The following is a 20,819-nucleotide window of genomic DNA, read 5'->3' as shown; positions in this document are numbered from 1 at the left end:
TCCATGTTCCCCACCAACAACTCTCCAGTCTCACCCTCCAATGGACCAACGTTCACCTTAGCCACCCTTTTTTCTTTTTATATAGCTATAAAAACTCTTACTATTAGTTTTTATGTTGTTCGCTAAATTCCTTTCATAGTCTATTTTCCCCGTCTTAATTAATCTCTTAGTTATTTTTTGCTGACCTTTAAATGCTTCCCAATCCTCTACCCTCCCACTATCTCTGGCTACCTTATATGCCCTTGCCTTCAGCCGAATACTATCCTTTATAGTTTTACTGAGCCATGGCTGACTGTTCTTACCCTTACCCCTTTTTTTCTTCATAGGAATAAATTTTTCTTGAAGGTTATACAGTATTCCCTTAAACGTACACCACTGCTCATGTACCGTCTTATTCTTGAGTCTGCTATCCCAGTCAACTTTGATCAGCTCAGTCCTCATACCTTCATAATCCCCCTTATTTAGACTAAGCACCCTAGCCTGAGTTTCCGCCTGCTCCCCTTCTATTTGAATATGGAATTCGACCATATTGTGGTCACTTGTTCCCAACGAGTCCCTAACTATAACATTTTTAATTAATCCTGCTTCATTACACAGGACCAGATCCAAGATTGCCTCCCCCCTTGTCGGTTCTGTGACATACTGTTCTAGGAACCCGTCTCTAATACATTCTATAAACTCTTCCTCTAGTCTACCCTGCCCAGTTTGGTTTGCCCAATTAATATGAAAATTGAAGTCCCCCATGATTACAGCAGTTCCCTTTTTACATGCGTCAACTATTTGCAGATTTATGTTCTGACTAACAGCGTCACAGCTATTTGGAGGTCTATAAATTACACCCACTAGTGTTTTTTTCCCCTTATTATTTTCTATCTGTACCCAAGCTGTTTCACTATCCTGATCCTTCAACGCAATATCCTTCCTCTCTATTGCCGTTATTCCCTCCCTTATTAAAAGGGCCACCCCTCCTCCCTTTCTTTCCTGTCTATCTTTCCTAATTGTCGAGTACCCCTCTATATTTAACTCCCAGTCCTGATCCCCTTGCAGCCATGTCTCCGTAATGGCCACGATATCATAACTATATATACTTAATTGCACCGTTAATTCATTTATCTTATTACGAATACTCCGTGCATTGAGATAAAGCACTTTCAGATGATTTTTACTACTCTTGCAGCACATTCATCAGGTTATCATACTGTCCAAGCCTCAATCTTCTTTGCAAGAAGGGCTTCACCCACTGACACCTCTTCTCGTGCTTCTCTTTATCCTTGTGCTTTCCCTTCTATCTTTCTTGAAAGGCTGACAAAGCAAAAGGGCTGCTACTGACAGATGTAGATGTACTTTTTGTAACATCCACCTAACTAGTTCTTTCCCTGCTAGCATGGTTCAGAATGATTTTTTTTTTTAACCTGGGAGGCTTTTTTGTAAGAAACAAAATGCATGTATGACATCATTTTATCATGTGATCATCTGAGCTGTAACCAGTCGATGCTGGTCGTTGTTGGTTTTCAGTTTGGTTGTTTGAGGTCGAAGGGGGTATTGTTCAATCGCGGACCAAATTAACAGAGACCATCCTCGAGTAAAACATGCATGGTCGAAACCACTTTTCAACTTAGTCGAAGGAGGTCGCTGTAGGTCGAAAGAGGTTTTCTTCATAGTTGGGAAGGTTTTCAACATATCCGTGGGAGGTAGTAGGAGGTTGCAGGTCATCTCAGCCTTGATTTTATTTTTTGGGTGGCGAGCATGGTCACCAGAGGTTGCTGTTTAGGTCTCCTAAGTGGGACAGGCCCTTAAGCCAGCTATGCCACTGTGCCATGCTAAAGAGATAGAGGCTGGGAGTGGGATTTGTTTTGGAGATCTGGGACCTATGCTGTGCCACAGGGATTTGTGCTGGGTCCATATTAATGACTTGGGTGATCATGTTGGTAAAAATGCGGATAACACCAAAATTGGTGATATGGCGGACAGTGAAAAAGGTTTTCCTACATTACAACAAAATGTACATGAACTGGGGAAATGGGCCAAGGAATGGCAGATGGAATTTAACTTGGACAAGTGTGAGGCTTTGCATTTAGAAAAGCTAAACCAGGGCAAGGCTTGTTCAGTACATGATAGACCCCTGGAGAGTGTTGTAGAACAGAGACAACAACATGCCTTCATGCAGGAGAAACAAGGAACTGCAGATGCTGATTTACAAAAAAAGATATAAAGTGCTGGAGCATTCAGCAGGTCAGGCAACATCTCCGGAGGACATGGATAGGTGACGTTTTGGGCCGGGAACCTTATTCGGACTGATTGTGGGGTGGGTGGAGTTGGGTGGGGGAGAAGAAATCTGGGAGAGGGGAGAGGCAGGACAAAGTGTGGTAAGTAATAGGTGACACAGGTGGGGGGGGGGGGGGGGGTCAGATGGTTGGACAAGGGCCAAAGATTAAACCAGAAGGTGTGAGACAAAAGGATTGGAGAGTTGTGAATTGTGAAGCCAGAGGTAGGGATGTGGATGGAGGGTAGGGGAAGGGGGAGGAGGTGGTGGGGCATTTAGTGTTATTTAAGTGGGGAAAGTGTTAAGGCATTTAACATAAATCTATACATGCAAAAACCCTGAATCATGCAACAAGCAGGGAAATTAGCTCAAGAGATGCTACAGGTGAACAGTTTATGCAGTACAGAGGAAAAGGAGTGGACAAAGAATAGCAAAAGTCTGTGGTTTGATGGAGAGCAGGTGAAGGCACTGATGAAGTGAGGATGGTGCATGCCAAAAGAAGATGATTATCGCATACTTTAGGGAAACTACATGTGCTTGTGTTTAGAACAGAGCATGATTTTTAGAATAGAAATCAACTGAGCAGCTGTGTTTCGCATAACAAGCACATTACAAGCATGGCTCCAGGTCAAAAGTACAAGATATTTTGATGCATCCTGAGGTTGTGTTCGACATTACATAAATGCAGACCTCTTACTTTCCTTTTTTTCAGTTTCCTGTAGTCTGTGTGCAGTATTATATATTATATGGAGTTAATTACCATAAATTATTTACGCTGATTCCCCATTTCACAATCAATTAAGTACTTGTCTAATATTTCAGGAGATAAGAATGCTGCCAGCAAGATTGTCATTCACTGTTCATCCTCAGTAACCTGAATTTAGCAAAAAGTTCATGTTCGTTTGATAATCAAGAACATCTATAATTGCCCATAGTACTCAGACATTTCTCCTTCATTTGATACTTATAGTGGAAGGCGTGGATAGAATGGATGTGAGGAGGATGTTTCCACAAGTGGGAGGGTCTAAGACCAGAGGGCAGAGCATCAGAATAAAAGGACATACCTTTAGAACGGAGATGAGGAGACATTTCGTTAGCCAGAGGGTGGTGAATCTGTGCAATTTATTGCCGCAGACAGATATGGAGGCCAAGTCATTGGGTATTTTTAAGGCAAAGATTGACAGATTCTTGATTAGTAAGGGTGTCAGGCATTATGGGAAGGCAGGAGAATGGGGTTGAGGGGGAAAGATAGATCAGCCATGATTGAATGGCGGAGTAGACTCAATGGGCCAAATGGCCTAATTCTACTCCTATGACATGAACTTATTATTTCTTCATGCTTGCCTCATATTAACTTCCTTTGCAGTAACACTTCAAGAGATTGTCAGTATTTTGATCCAAATATATTTGCAGGCCTTCTTGAAATGACGGATCAATACGCTCACTATTTTCTTCTACTGTAGCCAATAGATGGCACTGTGTGGATAATGTTAAAGCGCTGAGCAACACAACTCCATTTAAACCACATGCAAATTATAATTGCAATACTTACCATTGCCAGAGGATGGTATCGTAAGCATACATATTTGAAGGAACTAGTATGCAGATTGCTCAACATCAGACGAATTTAAGATATTTATTTCAGGGATTTTTTTTTATTTCCTGTCTCTGTCAGTCCTGCTTTTGCAGAGTGGCATGGGTGATATTGCAGGGACTTAATCTGCGTGCTAGCTTGTAGGAACATAGGAGATAAGTGCAAGTGGCGACCATACTGTCTCTCAAACCCACAAGGTTCTTCATTAAGATCACGACAGATCAGCTTCACTCTTCTGCCTGTCCCTATAGCCCTTGGTTCCTGTGAAGCTTCTTCTGGTCTATGGCGGTGTTGCTAGTGCTATCCTTCTCTTCTTCAGTGGCCACTTGGTCACAGGTCTGGTTTATCAATCACTACTGGCTACTTGGCTGACATCAGTCAATCAGGCATCCACTCACCTCCCTGATAAACATGCAGCAGTTAAAACATACATTAACGTATAATCTAGTTCACTCATCTAGAGGTACAGTCACCATTAGAGTCACCCCTGTTCACACCATCCAAAAAGTTACGCAAATTTAACTCCTGGTAACCAGCGTTCATCTTTTTGTCTTTTTCAAAGATATGTCTCCACTCTTCCAACTTTATTTTTATATCCGATTGATTAATTTTCCCCAAAAAGGCCACGGATGTAGCGTCAGGAGTAGAATTTGTAAAATGGAGTTAAGTGATAATATCAACATTGAGAGTCAAGTATCAAGAGTATTTAATTGTCATATGTACCAACAAGAACAATGATTTTCTCAGCAACAGCAGCTTAACAGGCACATAAACGCAACAGAGATGACATAATAATCAAAAAATACAATAAATTAATAACCTTAATACTAATGCAAAACAGAAGTCTTTAATGCACCATAGATGATATTTAGAAATACATGAGATTAGTGTTGTGTAGTGCTCTGGAGCCTGATGGCTGTTGGAAAGAAGTTATTCTTGAACCCGGTGGCCACATTTTTCCTGTTTGTGTACCTTCTTCCCGACGAGGTACAAATTGTCCATGATCTAATTGCTGAATAGTCTATTCTCTTAATTTCTGACTGATCTTAGTCATGTATCTCCAATTACTGTGCATTGTAAGATTGAGTAATGTTGAGAAATGCTCGTAACACTTTAAGTAGCCTGTGTCCTGCATAATCTCTAACATGTTTTTTCCCCTTCTGCCTTAATGTTATCTGCTTTAAATTATTGTAGATTATTAGTAAATCTAAATTATTCAACTGGTCAAATAAAATAAATATTACCTTATTTGCTTTGAGCATAAGCTAAATATGTTTTATCCTTTGACCAGCAACTTAAAATTGTATTAATGGATGTGTTTATATTCTGATTATTGTTGCAAATAAACTGGGAACATGAGCTATTACCTACTGCAGTGTTAGGGCGATTTGGATTACAAAACAAAAGATTGGGGAATAGAAAGGTTTCCTGAACCAGCACAAAGGTGAATCGAGAATGCAAAGTAATTAATCATATAGAGCCATACAGCATGGAAACGGGCTATTTGGCCCAACCTGTCTATGCTGACCAAGATGCCCCATCAAAGATAGTCCCATTTGCCCAAATTTGACCCATATCTCTCTAAACTTTTCCTCTACATGTACCTGTCCAAGTGTCTTTTAAATACTGTTATAATATCTGCCCCAACTACCTCCTCTGGTAGCTTGTTCCATATACCAACCACCCTTTGAGTGAAAGAGTTGCCCCTCGGGTTCCTATTAAATCTTGCCCCTCTCACCTCAAACCTATATCTTCTGGTTTTTGACTCCCTTACTCTAGACTGTGTGCATAGATTTCAGAGAAATAGAGCAGCTCAAGAAAGATATGATTCTTCTTGGACTAGAATAGGTTAAGAACTAGAGGGTTGTTTTCATCTATATTGACAAAATGATACAATGATATTGATCTATGTTGATATCAACAATGTTTCCCCTCTACCCAGCAAACCAAGGAGAAGGTGAAGCTCATCATTCAGCTCGCCGACAGTTTTGTAGAGAAGGGGCACGCTCACGCCTGTGAAATTAAGAAATGGGTCACGGCTGTGGATAAGCGCTATCGAGATTTCTCATTGAGAATGGGAAAATACAGATCCTTTTTGGAAAAGGGCCTTGGGATCACTTCAGAGGTAAGCAAGATCCCTTGACCACAATATCATGTGAACAATTGTGTAAGGAAATTGTCATTTGTTCAAGTGTCAGGCTACATGCTATAAAAGATCCATTGAATGGTAAAGCTCCCTTGTACAAAGTTTGCAGGCAAAATAATATTTTGTCATGGGTCATAAAAAAAACTAGTTTCTGAATTTCTACCACTGTGCTATAAATTTGTCACTGTTTCTTGATGGGCTTTATGTCAGTCCCTCTAATAAAGTCACAGCGAGCAATAATAGGAAGGCAACACAAGGCCACAAGTTTGACACATACTGATATTGCCATACCTTTATATCTTTCAATATTGCAATAACACGGCAAAAATTGAAAAGAACATTAATTGAGTCTTGGTTTCACATGGCCTACAGCAACAAAGCTTCTTCATTGTATCTGCACTATACCAAGTTAAACTCATCTCATCTGTATGTGCATGATCCATATCGTTCTATTCCCTGCACTTCCACGTGTCTATCTAAAAGCCTCTTAAACACCACTATGGTATCCTATCTCCACCACCACACCGGGCAGTACATTCCAGACTGTCACCTCTCTTGCCCCGTTCATTTCCTTTAAACTTTCCCCTTCTCACTTTGTAGCTATGCCCTCTAGTGTTGAACATTTCCACCCTGCAAAAGGAGTTTAGCCTCTCATAATTTAATATATTTTTTATCAAGCCTCCACTTAACCTTCGATGGAGACATAACAAAGATCATATATTATGATATTATGATCTTTGGATTGCCAGTAGAATAATTTATTGCCAACAACAATTAAAAATAGACGAACAGTAAAGTAAACGTACTGTTTATTGTCTCAGATGTAAATAAAGAACGCAAGTGTTGTAAATCTTGATCTACTCCGCACGTTTACATGTAGGTTGTGTTCCAAGTGTTTCTGGTGCCTGTCTTTTTGAGGTTGAGTGTGATGTCTAAAGGTCCAGCTCTTATTTTCACCCCAGGACAATAAAGATCTGGAACTGGATATCATTCCAGCAAGTCTCACTGACCCTGAGGTTAAACTTCGAGATGCCAACCATGAAGCCAATGAAGAGAAAAGGAAATCAGCAAGAAAGAAAGAGTAAGGATCAAGTTGTAATTATGATAATGATTAAGATGTACTTTAGTCACATCCAAACATTGGATTATATTGTTTAAAACACATTTACCTCAGTTAATGAATGGATGAAGCTGAAGAAGACATTTTTGGCCAGAGAAGTATAAATAATAAATATGCTGTATTTTCAGCTTTATTATGAATTCAATGCATTCAATTCACATGGATGGAATTGAGAACCTGCAGCAAAATGTGTGCAAGGTTTATTGGGTCAGTGAAATGATACAACCAATCAATATGAATTAAATGGCGCCAAAACCTTGCGAGATTACATATAGAGGGCTGCATTATGTGTTAACTGGGTATTGTATTTATGTATGGCAATAATCTCACTGATCTGTATGCAAAAACAATAATCTCACTGTACCTTGGTACACGTGATAACAAAGAAACCATTGAGCAATTGAACATATTTCACTGTAACATTTTGGCCAGATCAGTGCAGGTCCACCACCAATATTCCGGCACCCTTGGTTCCAGAGCCTTGCTGGCTTATCCGTTCTGCCAGACCAACAGAGGTCACGGACTCGGGGTGGGTGGGGGGGGGGGGGGGGGGGGGGAGGGGGGGGTGGGGGGGGGGGGGGGGGGGGGGGGGGGGAGGGCGGGGGGGGGAAGTCAGCCTTGGAAGTCAGCTATGGGAATGGACCTGCCAGTTCCAACTGGGCCGAAGTTCCAAAGTTGGCCACAGGCAGCAAATCCGACTCGCCAATCAGCCCTGGAAGTTGGCTATGGGCCGAAGTTCCAGAATCCCAGCTGCAGGGGGCATATTCAACCCGCCGCTGAAGTCCCGATGAGTTTGAGATCACTCACTTCACCCGGCCTAGGTGCCAGTTTTTCAGGAGATTTCCAGGGGGATTGCAAGTGCACTCATAATTTAGGGTGTGAGGTGAAGGAAGTGCCGGAAAATCGGTGGTGGTCCATATAACATTTTAATAATTGCTATACATATTGCTGCAGGTTCTCAATTCTCTATGTGTGAATTGGCTAGGTTAATAAGAAATTGTAGAACTAGGATTGATACATGTTTTGAACAAAGCGGAATGGATAGATTGAAGATTTAATTGAAGGAAGAATAGCTTCAAGAAGCAAAATTGCAATAATTTTTCATGGTGGGATATTCCTGCCCAGAATATGAGCAGGTTTGCCTTCCTTGTGATACAACTAACTGAAGATATTTTGCAGCCTTCGGGATCCCAAGCAGACACCAAGTGCTGGAGTAACTAAGCGGGCCAGGCTGCATCTCTGGAGAACTTGTATTGGTGATGTTTTGGGTCAGGACCCTCATTAAAGCAAGTCAAACACCATTTAATTAGGTAGCTTCTGAAAGCACATGGCACGGTACTAAATTAAGTTAGCGAAGAGTTCAGAGACGCAAAGCTGTGTGAAGAACAAGGAAACACGAGGAACAGCAGATGCTGGAATCAGACTGAAGGAGCGACCAGTCTGGATCAAACCTGAGTTTCTGGCGCCTTAAGGCAGCAAATCTCCAAATGCGCCACTGTGCCGCCCTAACCCTTCCCTAGTATGAAGAAAAGTTCCGACTTGAAACATTGCCTATTCATTCCATCCATAGATGCTGCCCGACCCACTAAGTTACTCCAGCCCGTGTTCTTTTACAAACGATATGCCTTATTACAGCACAGCATCTGCAGTTCCTTGTATCCTCATATATTTCTTCTTCTCTGTAGTAAATTACAACGTGCTTGAAATTACTTTGCTATTCAGCAAACATCTCAAGCGTCCTCTGATCTATCATATCATTTCTACTGTACAAGAACTTAAACTGTCACAAGCAACTTACTGGAAGAATCTCCAAAACTCTTTTTATGTTTTATTTAAAGACTCTCTCACAGCTAGGGATCCTGATTTCTGGAAAAGATCAGTAGTTGATGATTCTATTACTCTTTTGCTGAAATAACAAAGCACATTCTTCTTATCTGTAGTCTTGCCTTTGGTTCCTCATGAATTATTACTTTCTCTTCCAATAATACTGCTTTATAGCAGGAAAGTGTGGCGTTATTGTCCCTGGGATTTGAGATTACATTTACAGATTCGTATCAAAACCTAATGTTCATGTTCTCAGAATTCGAAAGTACAGACTTAGCCGATCTGTTCCCAGTAATATTTCAATTTGAAGCCAGTTATAGTATCATTGTCATTGAGCACAGAAACAGGCTCTTCAGCTCACCATATCCACACTGACTATCAACTACCCATCTACACTAATCTCATTCACCAGTACTTGGTCTACAACTTTCTATGCATTAGCAATTCAAGTGGAGATACTCCTGAAATATAGTGAGTGCACCTACTGCACTCCAAATGCAGGCAGAACTTTCTAGAATCTAACCACTATTAAGTGAAAAAGCTCTTCCTTAGATCCTCTCTAAACCTCTCACCCTTCCCCTAAACCACTGTCTATTCTCATTTTAGATGTCTCTACTATGGGGGGAAAAGGTTTCTTACTTTCTCTCTCAATTAAGCCCCTGATAATTTTCCAGAACTCTATGAGGTCCATCCCCAGCATTAGTTTAGTTTCGTTTCAAGATACAGCATGGAAACTTGACCACCGAGTCCGCACCGACCAGCGATTACCCCATATATTAAAATTACCTACACAATCGGAACAATTTACTATTTTTTTTACCAAAGTCACATGAATCTACAAACCTTAATGTCTTTGGATTGTGGTAAGAAACTGGAGCACCAAGTGTGGATAAATATTCAGAAGCAAATATAATTTGTTATTTCCTGAAAATGATGCTTCTTAATTGAAAGGAAAGTTTGACAAAGAAACAAATGGAGCAGGAAGTTTCACAGCTGAGTTTAACTTGGGTCCATGTACTAACAGGAACAATATGTAACACTGACCTTAAGTGATATCTTGAAATCCAACTGTTATATAATGTGATACCCCTTTAAATATAGCTCTTTGCGACTTTGATTGAATTACTATTCAGCATTGCACTTAGTTATTTTTTAGCAGTTGAAGTATGTTTAAGTGTCTAATAGCCACTTTAAAAATAAAAAGCTGCTAAATTTCACGAAAAAAGAAAATTTATCAAAAAGAGTTGTCTCTTGTTTTGGGCGTTGTTTTGTTTTGCATTATATTGTTTTTTATAATCTATTGAACTTTCTTTTGTTTACTTATATTATCCATTGAGTTTGCAAAGCTGTTATGCTGTGGCAAGTAAGAATTTCATTGTTCCATTTCGGTACATATGACAATAAAACACTCTTGACTCTCTTGAGTTGGAAGGCAGTTTTCTGTTTTAAAAGCTGAGGTGCTCAGGATGTCAGTATCATTGGGTGACCTATCGGGTCGAGACCCTTCTCTGAAGATCTGAAGAAGGGTCTCGACCTAAAACGTCACCCATTCCATTTATCCAGAGATGCTGCCTGCCCCGCTGAGTTACTTCAGCATTTTGTGTCCATCTTCAGTGTAAACTAACATCTGCAGTTGCTTCCTACTCAAGACAGTATCATTGCTGGGAGCATTGTAGCTGTTATTGGAATCTCTGGAATTCTTCATCTGAGCGCTTTAGAGAATCATTGGTCATTAACTTGACACGTTCTAACGTGTAGATATGTAAAGAGTTTTTGGCCTCAGCTAAAATATGCACAGTTATCTAGGTTCCACTCAATCATAGTTAAAAGCATCTATTCTGATCCTTTTCCCACACACTAAAACGGTTCATGACACCAAAACAATATATTGCAGATGCTCCAAGTCTTATATAAAAACAAAGTGCTGGCAGAATGACTTTCCATTGACCTGAAAAGCTAACTGTTGCTACAGACGTTGCCTGAACCACTGAGTATTTCTAGCATTTTTTGTTCATAAGGGTCCGTAAGCTCTTTAATTCACCTCATTCTAATTCCTTATTCCACCATTTGTGTGTTCAACAATGTAACGATGAAATTCTGACCTCCAGCAGCTTAACAGACCCGTGAATGCAATACAAAACGATAATATATATATATATTTTTTAATTCAGTAAATTAATAACCTTAATACTGGTGCATAAAATAAAAACCTTAGCGTAGCCAAAGACATGATGATTCCAATCTAAGTTCAGAATGCACAGTTACTGCATATATTCCAAGTTAGACTCTCTCCATTTAGTTTTATTTACCTCTGGGGATAGCAGCTTTTCCATGTGTAATGTTCCCTTGTCGTGAAAAGTAAAACTGTTCTTAAAATATCCTATATCTACATGAAATACACAAACTGAATGTAGCATTCCACTTCCCAATTGATCAATAATTTGGTTGGAAAAAGATTGAGCTGAGTTTTATAATCCTAGCAGGAAATTCATATTATTTCTTAGTATGAGGTATATTATTGTCGCATATACCGATGTACAGTGAAAAGCCTGTTTTTCAGGCTACCCAAACACATCACATATACCATATATAGATACAATCAGTTCAAATTAAAGTACAATCGACAGAGCAATGGGGAAGATATTGAGTGCAGATGCCGGGCAGCACCATGGAGCAGCAGTAGAGTTGCTGCCTTATAGTGCTTGCAGTTCCAGATACCCAGATTTCATCCCAACTATGGTTGCTGTCTGTACGGAGTTTGTATGTTCTCTGCATGACAGCGTGGGTTTCCACCGAGATCTTCGGTTTCCTCCCACACTCCAAAGACGTACAGGTTTGTAGGATAATTGGCTTGGTATAAGAGTAAATTGTCCCTGTGTGGGAAAGAGCTGCAGATGCTGGTTAGACAAAGTCCAATGTTATCAATGGGATACAGGTGAATAGGACAGTACCTACTAGCTTATGGAAAGACTAATAATGGAGAGGAAGAAGGTATTCCTGAGACCAGCAGTGTTGGAGAGCAGACAAACCTAAGAATCAAAATTTGAGAAACTCTAAAGGTGTATTGTAGTTGACCGGGTAAAATGCTGCTTGTCCCTGAAAGTATTGACCTGCCGACTCTTGCTTGATCCTAGTTGTATTCAGTATCTGTCGGAAACCAAAGTTCAATTACATGATATGCAATTATTGTGTGATAATTTTCTCGTTTTCTTACAGAAGAACAAAATTTGAAACATTTAGATTGAACGCAGCTACTGTTTTAATGTCAAATGATAGAAACTTTTAATCACATTTCAAACAAAATATTTTTCCCATTTCCTTTCCAGGTTTATAATGGCTGAGCTCCTGCAGACTGAAAAAGCTTATGTTCGAGATTTACACGAGTGTCTTGAGGTATGCTGTTACCTCACTCCTACAGATTATCAAATATATATTTAATCTAAAGGTTGTTTACTTGAGTTGGCATGAAATTGTCCACTACATAATACTTGCATATATTCTGGGATTAATGTTTATTATGTTTATTATTTGATATGTGATTTCCACTTGATAGTAATGAACAATTGCCAATATAACTCCCTTTAGATTTTCGAAAGGTATGATGTGATAATGACACTGTTGAGGTTTCACTCCAGGTGATGTAGCAATCCAAACTAAGTTTAAAAAAAAACGCTTGTTTGAGAGATGCTTTTATATCTGAATCTCCTAAGCAACAGGTAGAAGTGCTCCATTCTGCAGGGTTCTGCAGTAATCGCCATAATATTTTTATAATAGAAAATAACATGTTTGACATGAATTAGATTACAGGTCTACCACCTATTTTGCAGCACCCTTGATTCCAGAGCCTTTCTGGATTATCTGTTTTTGCCAGGCCAACGGAGGTCATGACCTCCGAGAGAAGTCGAATGGTACCAGAACGGTACGCCTAGAATGCCGAGGTGTCAAGATATTGGCCTGCTAATTCAGCCTCGGAAGTCAGCTATGGGAACGGAACTGCCAGCTTCAGCTGGGCCGGAGTTCCACAGCCCCAGCCGCCCCAATTGGCTGCAGAAGTCCCAATGATGTTTTGATCAGTCACCTCATCCGGCCTAGGCACCACATTTCCGGGGGGACTTCCAGTGGAGAGAGGAATTTCAAGTGTGTTTTTGTAATTTTATCTGGATTCAATGAGGTGCCAGACCACCATTTGCTTGAAAATTGGTGGTGGACCTGTACTAGAAGCTGAATTTGATGAGTTTGGAATTTTGGAACATAAAATGGGTAACATTGTTAGCAAACACTGATGGGAAGCATTTAAAACGGCTTCATCAGAATGCAGGAAAAATATATTTCACTGAAATGAAAGAGACAATGAACCACTTGTTGACGAATAAAGACATGAGGGCAGGGAAAGAGTTTAGGGTTTATATCAAAAGTACACAAAATCACTAACAAACACGTTACAGGTGAGAAAAGCCATAAAGGAAGCAAAAAAAACTAGCACCAAGGTTTATTTTCAGTGAGATGGAATAAGTGAGTTTGGTATTCCGAAAAACGCAAGAAATTATGGGATTTGTCAAAGGTCACTCGTGATAAACATTCTCGGCAGCTGTGCTGTTGCAGGGATACAGACCTGCGTTTCATCTGTAGTCAGGATCGAACCCGGGTCTCCGGCGCTGCAAGTGCAGTTGAATTGCTACTGGACTGTCCCCGTCCCCTCCCGAGTGTCCCATCCCAGACCGGGGGCGGCCGGAGATGTCCGGGGGACACCGGCCCGTCAGTCCAGGGCTGTCGGTTAACCTGGGGGAACAGGCAGAGTTGAGCTGGATTTAGCTCTTCTTCTCCGCGCTGGCTGTAAGCCTGGGCTGCCACTGGGCGGGGAGTGGTTTGTGGGAGGGAGGGGTGTGTGGGCTGGGGGGTTGTGGGGGGGGGGATGGGTGTGTGGGAGAGGGGTATGTGTGGGCAGGGGGAGGGTTGTGTGGGGATGTGTGGGATGGAGGGGTGTGGGGGGGAGGGAGGGAGGGGTGTGGCGGAGCGAGGGGTGTGGGGGGAGAGGTGGCGGGAGTGTTGTGTGGGCTGGGGGGGGGGTGTGGGGGCAGAGGGGAAGAGAGTTCGGAGAAAAGATGGGGGAAGAGCCATGGGAGAGAGTGCGGTATCACGGGTGAGGGGGGCAGGAGCCAGCGAGGGGGACCAGAGGGGAAGGAGTTGGTGGTGCGATGGGGACTTACAGTGGGCACTGGTCACTTCGCTGGTCGCTGGCTGCTGGTCGCTTCGCTGGTTGTTCTCCACCGGGATCAGAGTCCCTGCTTTCTACTTGGCGACATCGGCGTCATCTCCGACTACATGTCGGGCTGGGCTGGGCGGGGTTGGGTCGGGCTCGGTCAGGCTGAGTCAGGTCGGGTCGGGCTAGGTCAGGCTGGGTCGGGTCGGGCTAGGTCAGGCTGGGTCGGGTCGGGCGGCATCATGTCGGGTCGCGCTGGATCGGGTCGGGTCAGGCTGAATGGGGTCGGGCTGGGTCGGGCCATTTCCGGTCCCTCCCTCCAAAAATTGTGTCCGGTTGGAGACCTCCACCGGCCATCCAGAGCCTCCCGCAGCTGCAGTAAAGACGTGATGGTGCCGGAAGGGGCGGACCATCCTGCAGAGTGACAGTAGAAGGGACTGATCCATGCGGCGCTGAATGGCAGGAGAGGCAATCGATCTGCGCACGCACGTTTTTTAAGATTTTTAATCCTCAATAACTCTTACCAGCTTCCACTGATCAGAACAAAAGTTCCGATCAGAAGAACGGTGAGTAAGCTGACGAAAAATCATAGTGTTATTGCGTACCGTTTTTGCGCAAATAGAATGGCCAAACCGGAAGATAACAAGATCAGAGTTTTAGTTATATATAAATTAATGTGTTAGATTTAACTCTTAGGGCTAAAGGGATCAAGGGATATGGGGAAAAAGCAGGAATGGGGTACTGATTTTGGATGATCAGCCATGATCATATTGAATGGCGGTGCTGGCTCGAAGGGCCGAATGGCTTACTCCTGCACCTATTTTTGTATGTTTCTATGTTTCTAACTAATCTTTGCTATGGCCTCTCTATAAAATAATTTCTGAAAATGGGAGCAAACGAATAAATTGACGAGTTAGAACACATGACGTGTTGGCACAGATTCCTTCCTCTGTCTTATTCTATTTGGTATTTAGTGATGACAAATAACTCATAAATAAATAATTTGTGAAACCACTCTTTTGTGATTTATTGTTGACTCTTCTTATTCTGTTTTCCTGCTCCTATACTGTAATTTGGATGAGAAAGGAATTGGGCAAACTTAACTAAAGTTTAATTCTGTGCTTCTGTAGAACGTGGCACTGGAGGGTAACCTGCCATATTTCTTTTGTGTGAAACCTTTCTTGTACAATACGGAAAATGTTGTCACCTGCTTAGGATTTATATGAAAAATTGGATCCAATCAATTGCCAATAAATGGACATTCTGTCCTCCAGTGTGGTCTACCCAAGTTTCTATACACTTTTAGCATTACTTTTCAATTTCATCTCACTAGAAATAATCTGTGGAATTAATTGCCACAGATGGAGGTGGAGGCCAAGTCCTTGGGTATTTTTAAATGGAAATTGATAGGTTCTTGATTAGTAAGGGTGTCAAAGGTTACAAGGAGAAGACAGGAGAATGAGGTTGAGAGGGAAAAATAAATCAGCCGTGATCGAATGGCAGAGCAAATTTGATGGGCCGAATGGTCTAATTTGCTCTTGTTTTCTTGCTTTCTTTGTGGCTTTTCTAACTTGTAACGTGTTTGTGTATTTGTGTTCCAAAATCAGTATGTTGCTCTTCTCAACTTAGATGTGTATTTTCCAAGCATTATTTGATCTTTCTATCCTTCTGAAAATAAAGTTGAACCTTATCTGTACAGTTGTACCTCTATAATGTTCAGATTACATGATGGAAAACCATTCAACTTGAGTAAAAGACTACTTGACTTGCTTTTGCAAAGATGTTTAAATATGATAACAACATGTGCAAGAAATCGATGTATTCCAATTTGAACATGAACGAATATATTTAATAAAAAACATGAAGTCAAAAGGCATGCCAATGTCACTTTCATACAGATGTGTATTATACTGAGATCTGTGATCTGAAAGAAGCTCAAAAGAATGCAACCATTTATGTTTATTCCCTCTTATCGCATTTCAGAGCTATTTCTGGGAAATGACCAGTGGAGTGGAGGAAATCCCACCTGGTATTATTAACAAGGAACATATTGTATTTGGAAATATTCAGGAGATCTATGAATTTCATAACAAGTAAGTGTTGGATACCTCCTCACAATTGACTGTCAGCTCAATGAAAATCCTTTGTTTCCCCACGGTGGACACTGGGGATCTCAGGGTGTTATCCCTTGAAGGTTTTGGAACCCAATAGCTTGTGTTAGACCAGCAGATCTGCTGATCAACAGATACACAGATTCACAGGCTACTGGGTTGAAGTTAAGAAAGAATTAGCAATTGGAAAAGAGACAAAGTACTTGAGTAACTCAACGGGTCAGGCAGCATCTCTGGGGTACATGGATAGGTGACGTTTCAGGTCCCAACCCCATATGTCACCCATCCATGTTCTTCAATTATGCTGCCTGACCACTGAGTTACTCCAGCACTTTGTTTTAAAAAGAATCAACATTTGCAAATCATTGTTTCTAGAATTAGTGATAAATTAGATTGTGGATTGATTAGAGAAAGCCTGCAAGGATTTGTTTGAGCCAAATTGTGTCTAACTAACGATAAAATGTTCTGATGAGGGAAATACAAATGATATATTTACTTCCATAAGGCTCTAGCTAAGACACTGCATTAACAAGTTTGCAAGTTTTTCAAGATTGTAAACCTTGGAATAAAAGGGCTATTATGGAAATATTTTTTAAAATGTTAATAACAGGAGACAGTATTGGTAAAATGTATGTTTTTAGACTGTAGCAAAGTTTACAGTTGAGTCTCCAGGACGATACGAAAACTACTGTGTGTGTCTATACATTATATAGTTCGTAGACTATACATTATATATATATGTGTGTGTGTGTGTGTGTATTATCTTAATGTCTATGAACTAAATGCAGGACATAGTTTCCATATTTGCAGATGGCATGAAACTTGTTATAGTGATCTCTGAATAAGAGGTGGAAACACAAGGAACTGCAGATGCTGGTGTCTTGAGCAAAGCCAAAGTGCTGGCATAACTCAGCGGATCAGGCAGCATCTGTGGAGTGAATAGATTGGCAACGTTTTGAGTGGAACCCTTCTTCAGGACACCCCAAATCGTCACCTGTCCATTCCCTCCACAGATGCTGTTTGACCCGTTGAGTTACTCCAGCACTTTGTGTCTTGCTCTGAATAAGTGTTAAGTGGAGATAGCCAGGTTGGTAGATCGGACGAATAGTTGTCATGTGAAATTTAATCTGAGAAATATGAAGGGTTACATTTTGGGAGGAAATGTGTGTGATTTGTTGAAAGCAAGATGGCAGATTGCAAAAAGCTTAAAGGATCTAGGGCTTTCTAAACAGAGGCATTGACTACAAAACCAAATACATTCTGATCAGTCTCTATAGAACTGGTTTGGCCACAATTTGAATATTGCAGTATATCCAGTTATTGGCACAAGACTTCAGGAAAGATTTAAAAGCTTTTGAAGAACTACAGAATGGATTTACTGAAATTATTCCGATTTTATGAATAGACTGAAAAAACAAGAGAACCTTATGAATCTATTTAAACTCTGGAAGGGGTTGGAGTCCTCAGAAATTGTCCCCATTGGCATTGATCAAGAACTGTGGGACATAATGAAGGTAGTAGATAAAAGCATCAACAGTGACATGATTTTACTTAGAGAGCCAACAAATCTTAATATTCCATCGTTACTGAACTGGCCCCCAGGTTTAGCAAATATCCTTAGGAAAATAACGTGGTCACAAATCGCTGATGTGTTGTTTAGAGATACAGCGAGACCAGGCCGACCATTGATCACCTGTACACTAGTGCTATGTTATTCCACCTTCACATCCTGCACATTAGGGGGCAATTTACAGAAGCCAATTAACCTACACACCTGCACATCTATAGGATGTGGGAGGAAACCGAAGCACCCACGTGGTCACAAGTTGCGCATGCAAACTCCGCATAAGCAGCAGGATGGGTCCCAGGTCTCTGGCGCTGTGAGGTAGCAGCTCTACCGCTCTGCCACTGTGCCTCCCTGAACTTGATAACTGAACTTACTCTATCACTTGAGTTTCGCTGTGGTAATGAGACTAACACTGTGATTAGCCTCATCACCCCTGGTTACAGAAGGGAAATTGACCTGAATTTCTTCAGGTATGGAAGGGCATCAAAGGATATTAATGTAGTGATGAAGAAGCATATCTGTTATTTTCTGCCTTGTAATTAGGCAAGTTAATATAATTACAATGCATATTTTAGGTGGTAGGCTGCAATTGTGCCTTTAAAGATAACTAGTTTAATTGCTGGAGAACTGACTATTATTTTCACAACACAGGCTCAGGTCAATCCCAATTTAATTTCACAATTAAAACAAGCATTAAATGTAGAAACAACCAGTTTCTATATGCAATGGCCTGAAAAACCAGAATTAGTTGCATGCCCTGGGTATCTCTGGAGGTTTAGAGATAGTGCATGGAAACAGGCCCATCGGCCCACCGAGTCCATGCTGATCATTGATCACCCATTCACACCCTCATTATCCCACTATACACTAGGGACAATTTGCAAAGGGCCAATTAACCAACAAACCCACACGTCTTTGTGATTACGGGAGGAAACCAGAGCACCAGGATGAAACCACAGAGTTACAGGGAGAACATGCAAACTCCACACAACAACACCCAAGGTCAGGATTGAACCCGAGCATAGAAACATAGAAACATAGAAATTAGGTGCAGGAGTAGGCCATTCGGCCCTTCGAGCCTGCACCGCCATTCAATATGATCATGGCTGATCATCCAACTCAGTATCCCGTACCTGCCTTCTCTCCATACCCTCTGATCCCCTTGGCCACAAGGGCCACATCTAACTCCCTCTTAAATATAGCCAATGAACTGGCCTCAACTACCCTCTGTGGCAGAGAGTTCCAGAGATTCACCACTCTCTGTGTGTGAAAAAAGTTCTCCTCATCTCGGTTTTAAAGGATTTCCCCCTTATCCTTAAGCTGTGACCCCTTGTCCTGGACTTCCCCAACATCGGGAACAATCTTCCTGCATCTAGCCTGTCCAACCCCTTAAGAATTTTGTAAGTTTCTATAAGATCCCCTCTCAATCTCCTAAATTGAGAGGGGATCTTGCACTGGCACTGTGAGGCAGCAGCTTTACTGCTGTGCCACTGTACCACCAGATGAACTGATAAAGATGGAAAGTTGAACAAGTCTGTTGTAGGATGAAGATACACGTCCCATATTGAGCCCTTCATATGTTCTTGTAAAGTAGAAACAATCTGCTTTATGGACCAGTGTGTTTCGGTTTCCAAGGAGGCAAGTTTTAAACATACAAGTTACACTTCTTTCTCAAAGCGTAAGTAAAAACTGTCTTACTTGATTTATGTTTAAAAGTTGTGTCATAACCTTAGAATCTCCCATTCATTTACAGTAAACCTTGATAAAATGTCAGTTTATCAAGGTTAAAATATCTTTTTATATAAAATACACTGAGCAGATATAATGGTACTCTTAAAATTATAAACAAACAGCAAAGGACTAGAGCAACAGAGTAATGTGGTTTGTGTATAATTCAAGCTGTGTATTTATTTCAGTACCTTTCTGAAAGAACTGGAGAAATATGAGCAGTTGCCAGAAGATGTAGGCCATTGTTTTGTCACTTGGGTGAGTGAAGTATTTTTATATCATCATCAAAAATAAATGTTTAATGATCTCCTACATATTTTTAATGTATGAAGTAGTGTTGTGTTATCCCTGGTTTTAATTTCACTGCAAGAAGATCCCAACAGAGAGGAACAGAGGTTTAGTTCACAATATTTATTTAGGTAATTATTTTTAAGTTGCAATTTTGTGACTTCAGAATTTTTTTAATGTAAAAGGTTCCATCAGTTCCAAACAGACAATACTGTCATTTCAACATTTGCCAATTAATAAATAAGCCTTTACTGTGTGTGAAGATTGTTGGCCCTTTGTCATAAATAATGCCCAAAAGAGATAGTGACTGCTTTCACTTTCTTCATTTATTTTACTTGGTACAGGCCCTTATCCAAGGCTGAGCAAGACTTTAGGATTTCAATGGGGAAATGCTTTGCAGTCTGTAACATGATGATCATCACAAGATGATTGTGTCATTCAGAACTTCTCAGGATTTAAATGTCATATTTATAGCCAATGGTATAATTCAGGGCCAATTAATAATTTTGAATGTTGTATAATTCAAAATGGAATTTCAATGAGGCATTGCCTTAATCAAAATATCTCTCAACACACAGTTCTAAGTGTTGAGTTGAACTTCCAATAGCCAAGGAGCATACAGACTGATGACAACAATCACTCACTCAGGCCAAATATCAAAGTGCAAATTAAGTAACACTACAGTTAATTGATGTGTCCTTTTCTCAGCATTGTAACTACAAAGGTCTGACTGGTATATTGATTTATCTTACCTGAATCTAAATTAATATTTGTTTTCTTTCTGCACAGGCAGACAAATTCCAGATGTATGTCTCGTACTGCAAGAACAAACCTGACTCCAGCCAGTTAATTTTAGAGCATGCAGGAGCATTTTTTGATGTAAGTAGATTATATATTTACCATCTGTACTTGTTTACTTTTGCAAACAAAAAGATAAATATTGTAATTAGAGATAAGGTACATTATGCAAAATTTTAT

General features: G+C 40.8%; 1 protein-coding gene across 3 annotated transcripts in view; it reads left to right on the top strand.

Annotated features, from left to right (window-relative positions):
• The window catches only part of kalrna (kalirin RhoGEF kinase a), a 584,657-nt gene that overhangs the window by 356,242 nt on the left and 207,596 nt on the right, over positions 1 to 20,819 (top strand). For all 3 annotated transcript variants that reach the window (XM_055638050.1, XM_055638045.1, XM_055638046.1), the window contains exons 22-27: positions 5,800 to 5,982; positions 6,966 to 7,084; positions 12,274 to 12,340; positions 16,131 to 16,240; positions 19,742 to 19,811; positions 20,631 to 20,720. In XM_055638050.1, coding sequence (XP_055494025.1) covers positions 5,800 to 5,982; positions 6,966 to 7,084; positions 12,274 to 12,340; positions 16,131 to 16,240; positions 19,742 to 19,811; positions 20,631 to 20,720 — 639 coding nt within the window. The remainder of the gene's footprint in view (positions 1 to 5,799; positions 5,983 to 6,965; positions 7,085 to 12,273; positions 12,341 to 16,130; positions 16,241 to 19,741; positions 19,812 to 20,630; positions 20,721 to 20,819) is intronic.

This window comes from Leucoraja erinacea, chromosome 7 (assembly GCF_028641065.1).
Source record: "Leucoraja erinacea ecotype New England chromosome 7, Leri_hhj_1, whole genome shotgun sequence".
Classification (NCBI taxonomy): Eukaryota; Metazoa; Chordata; class Chondrichthyes; order Rajiformes; family Rajidae; genus Leucoraja; species Leucoraja erinaceus.
Note: the sequence above shows the minus strand (reverse complement) of the source record. Positions and strands in the feature narration are given on the sequence as shown.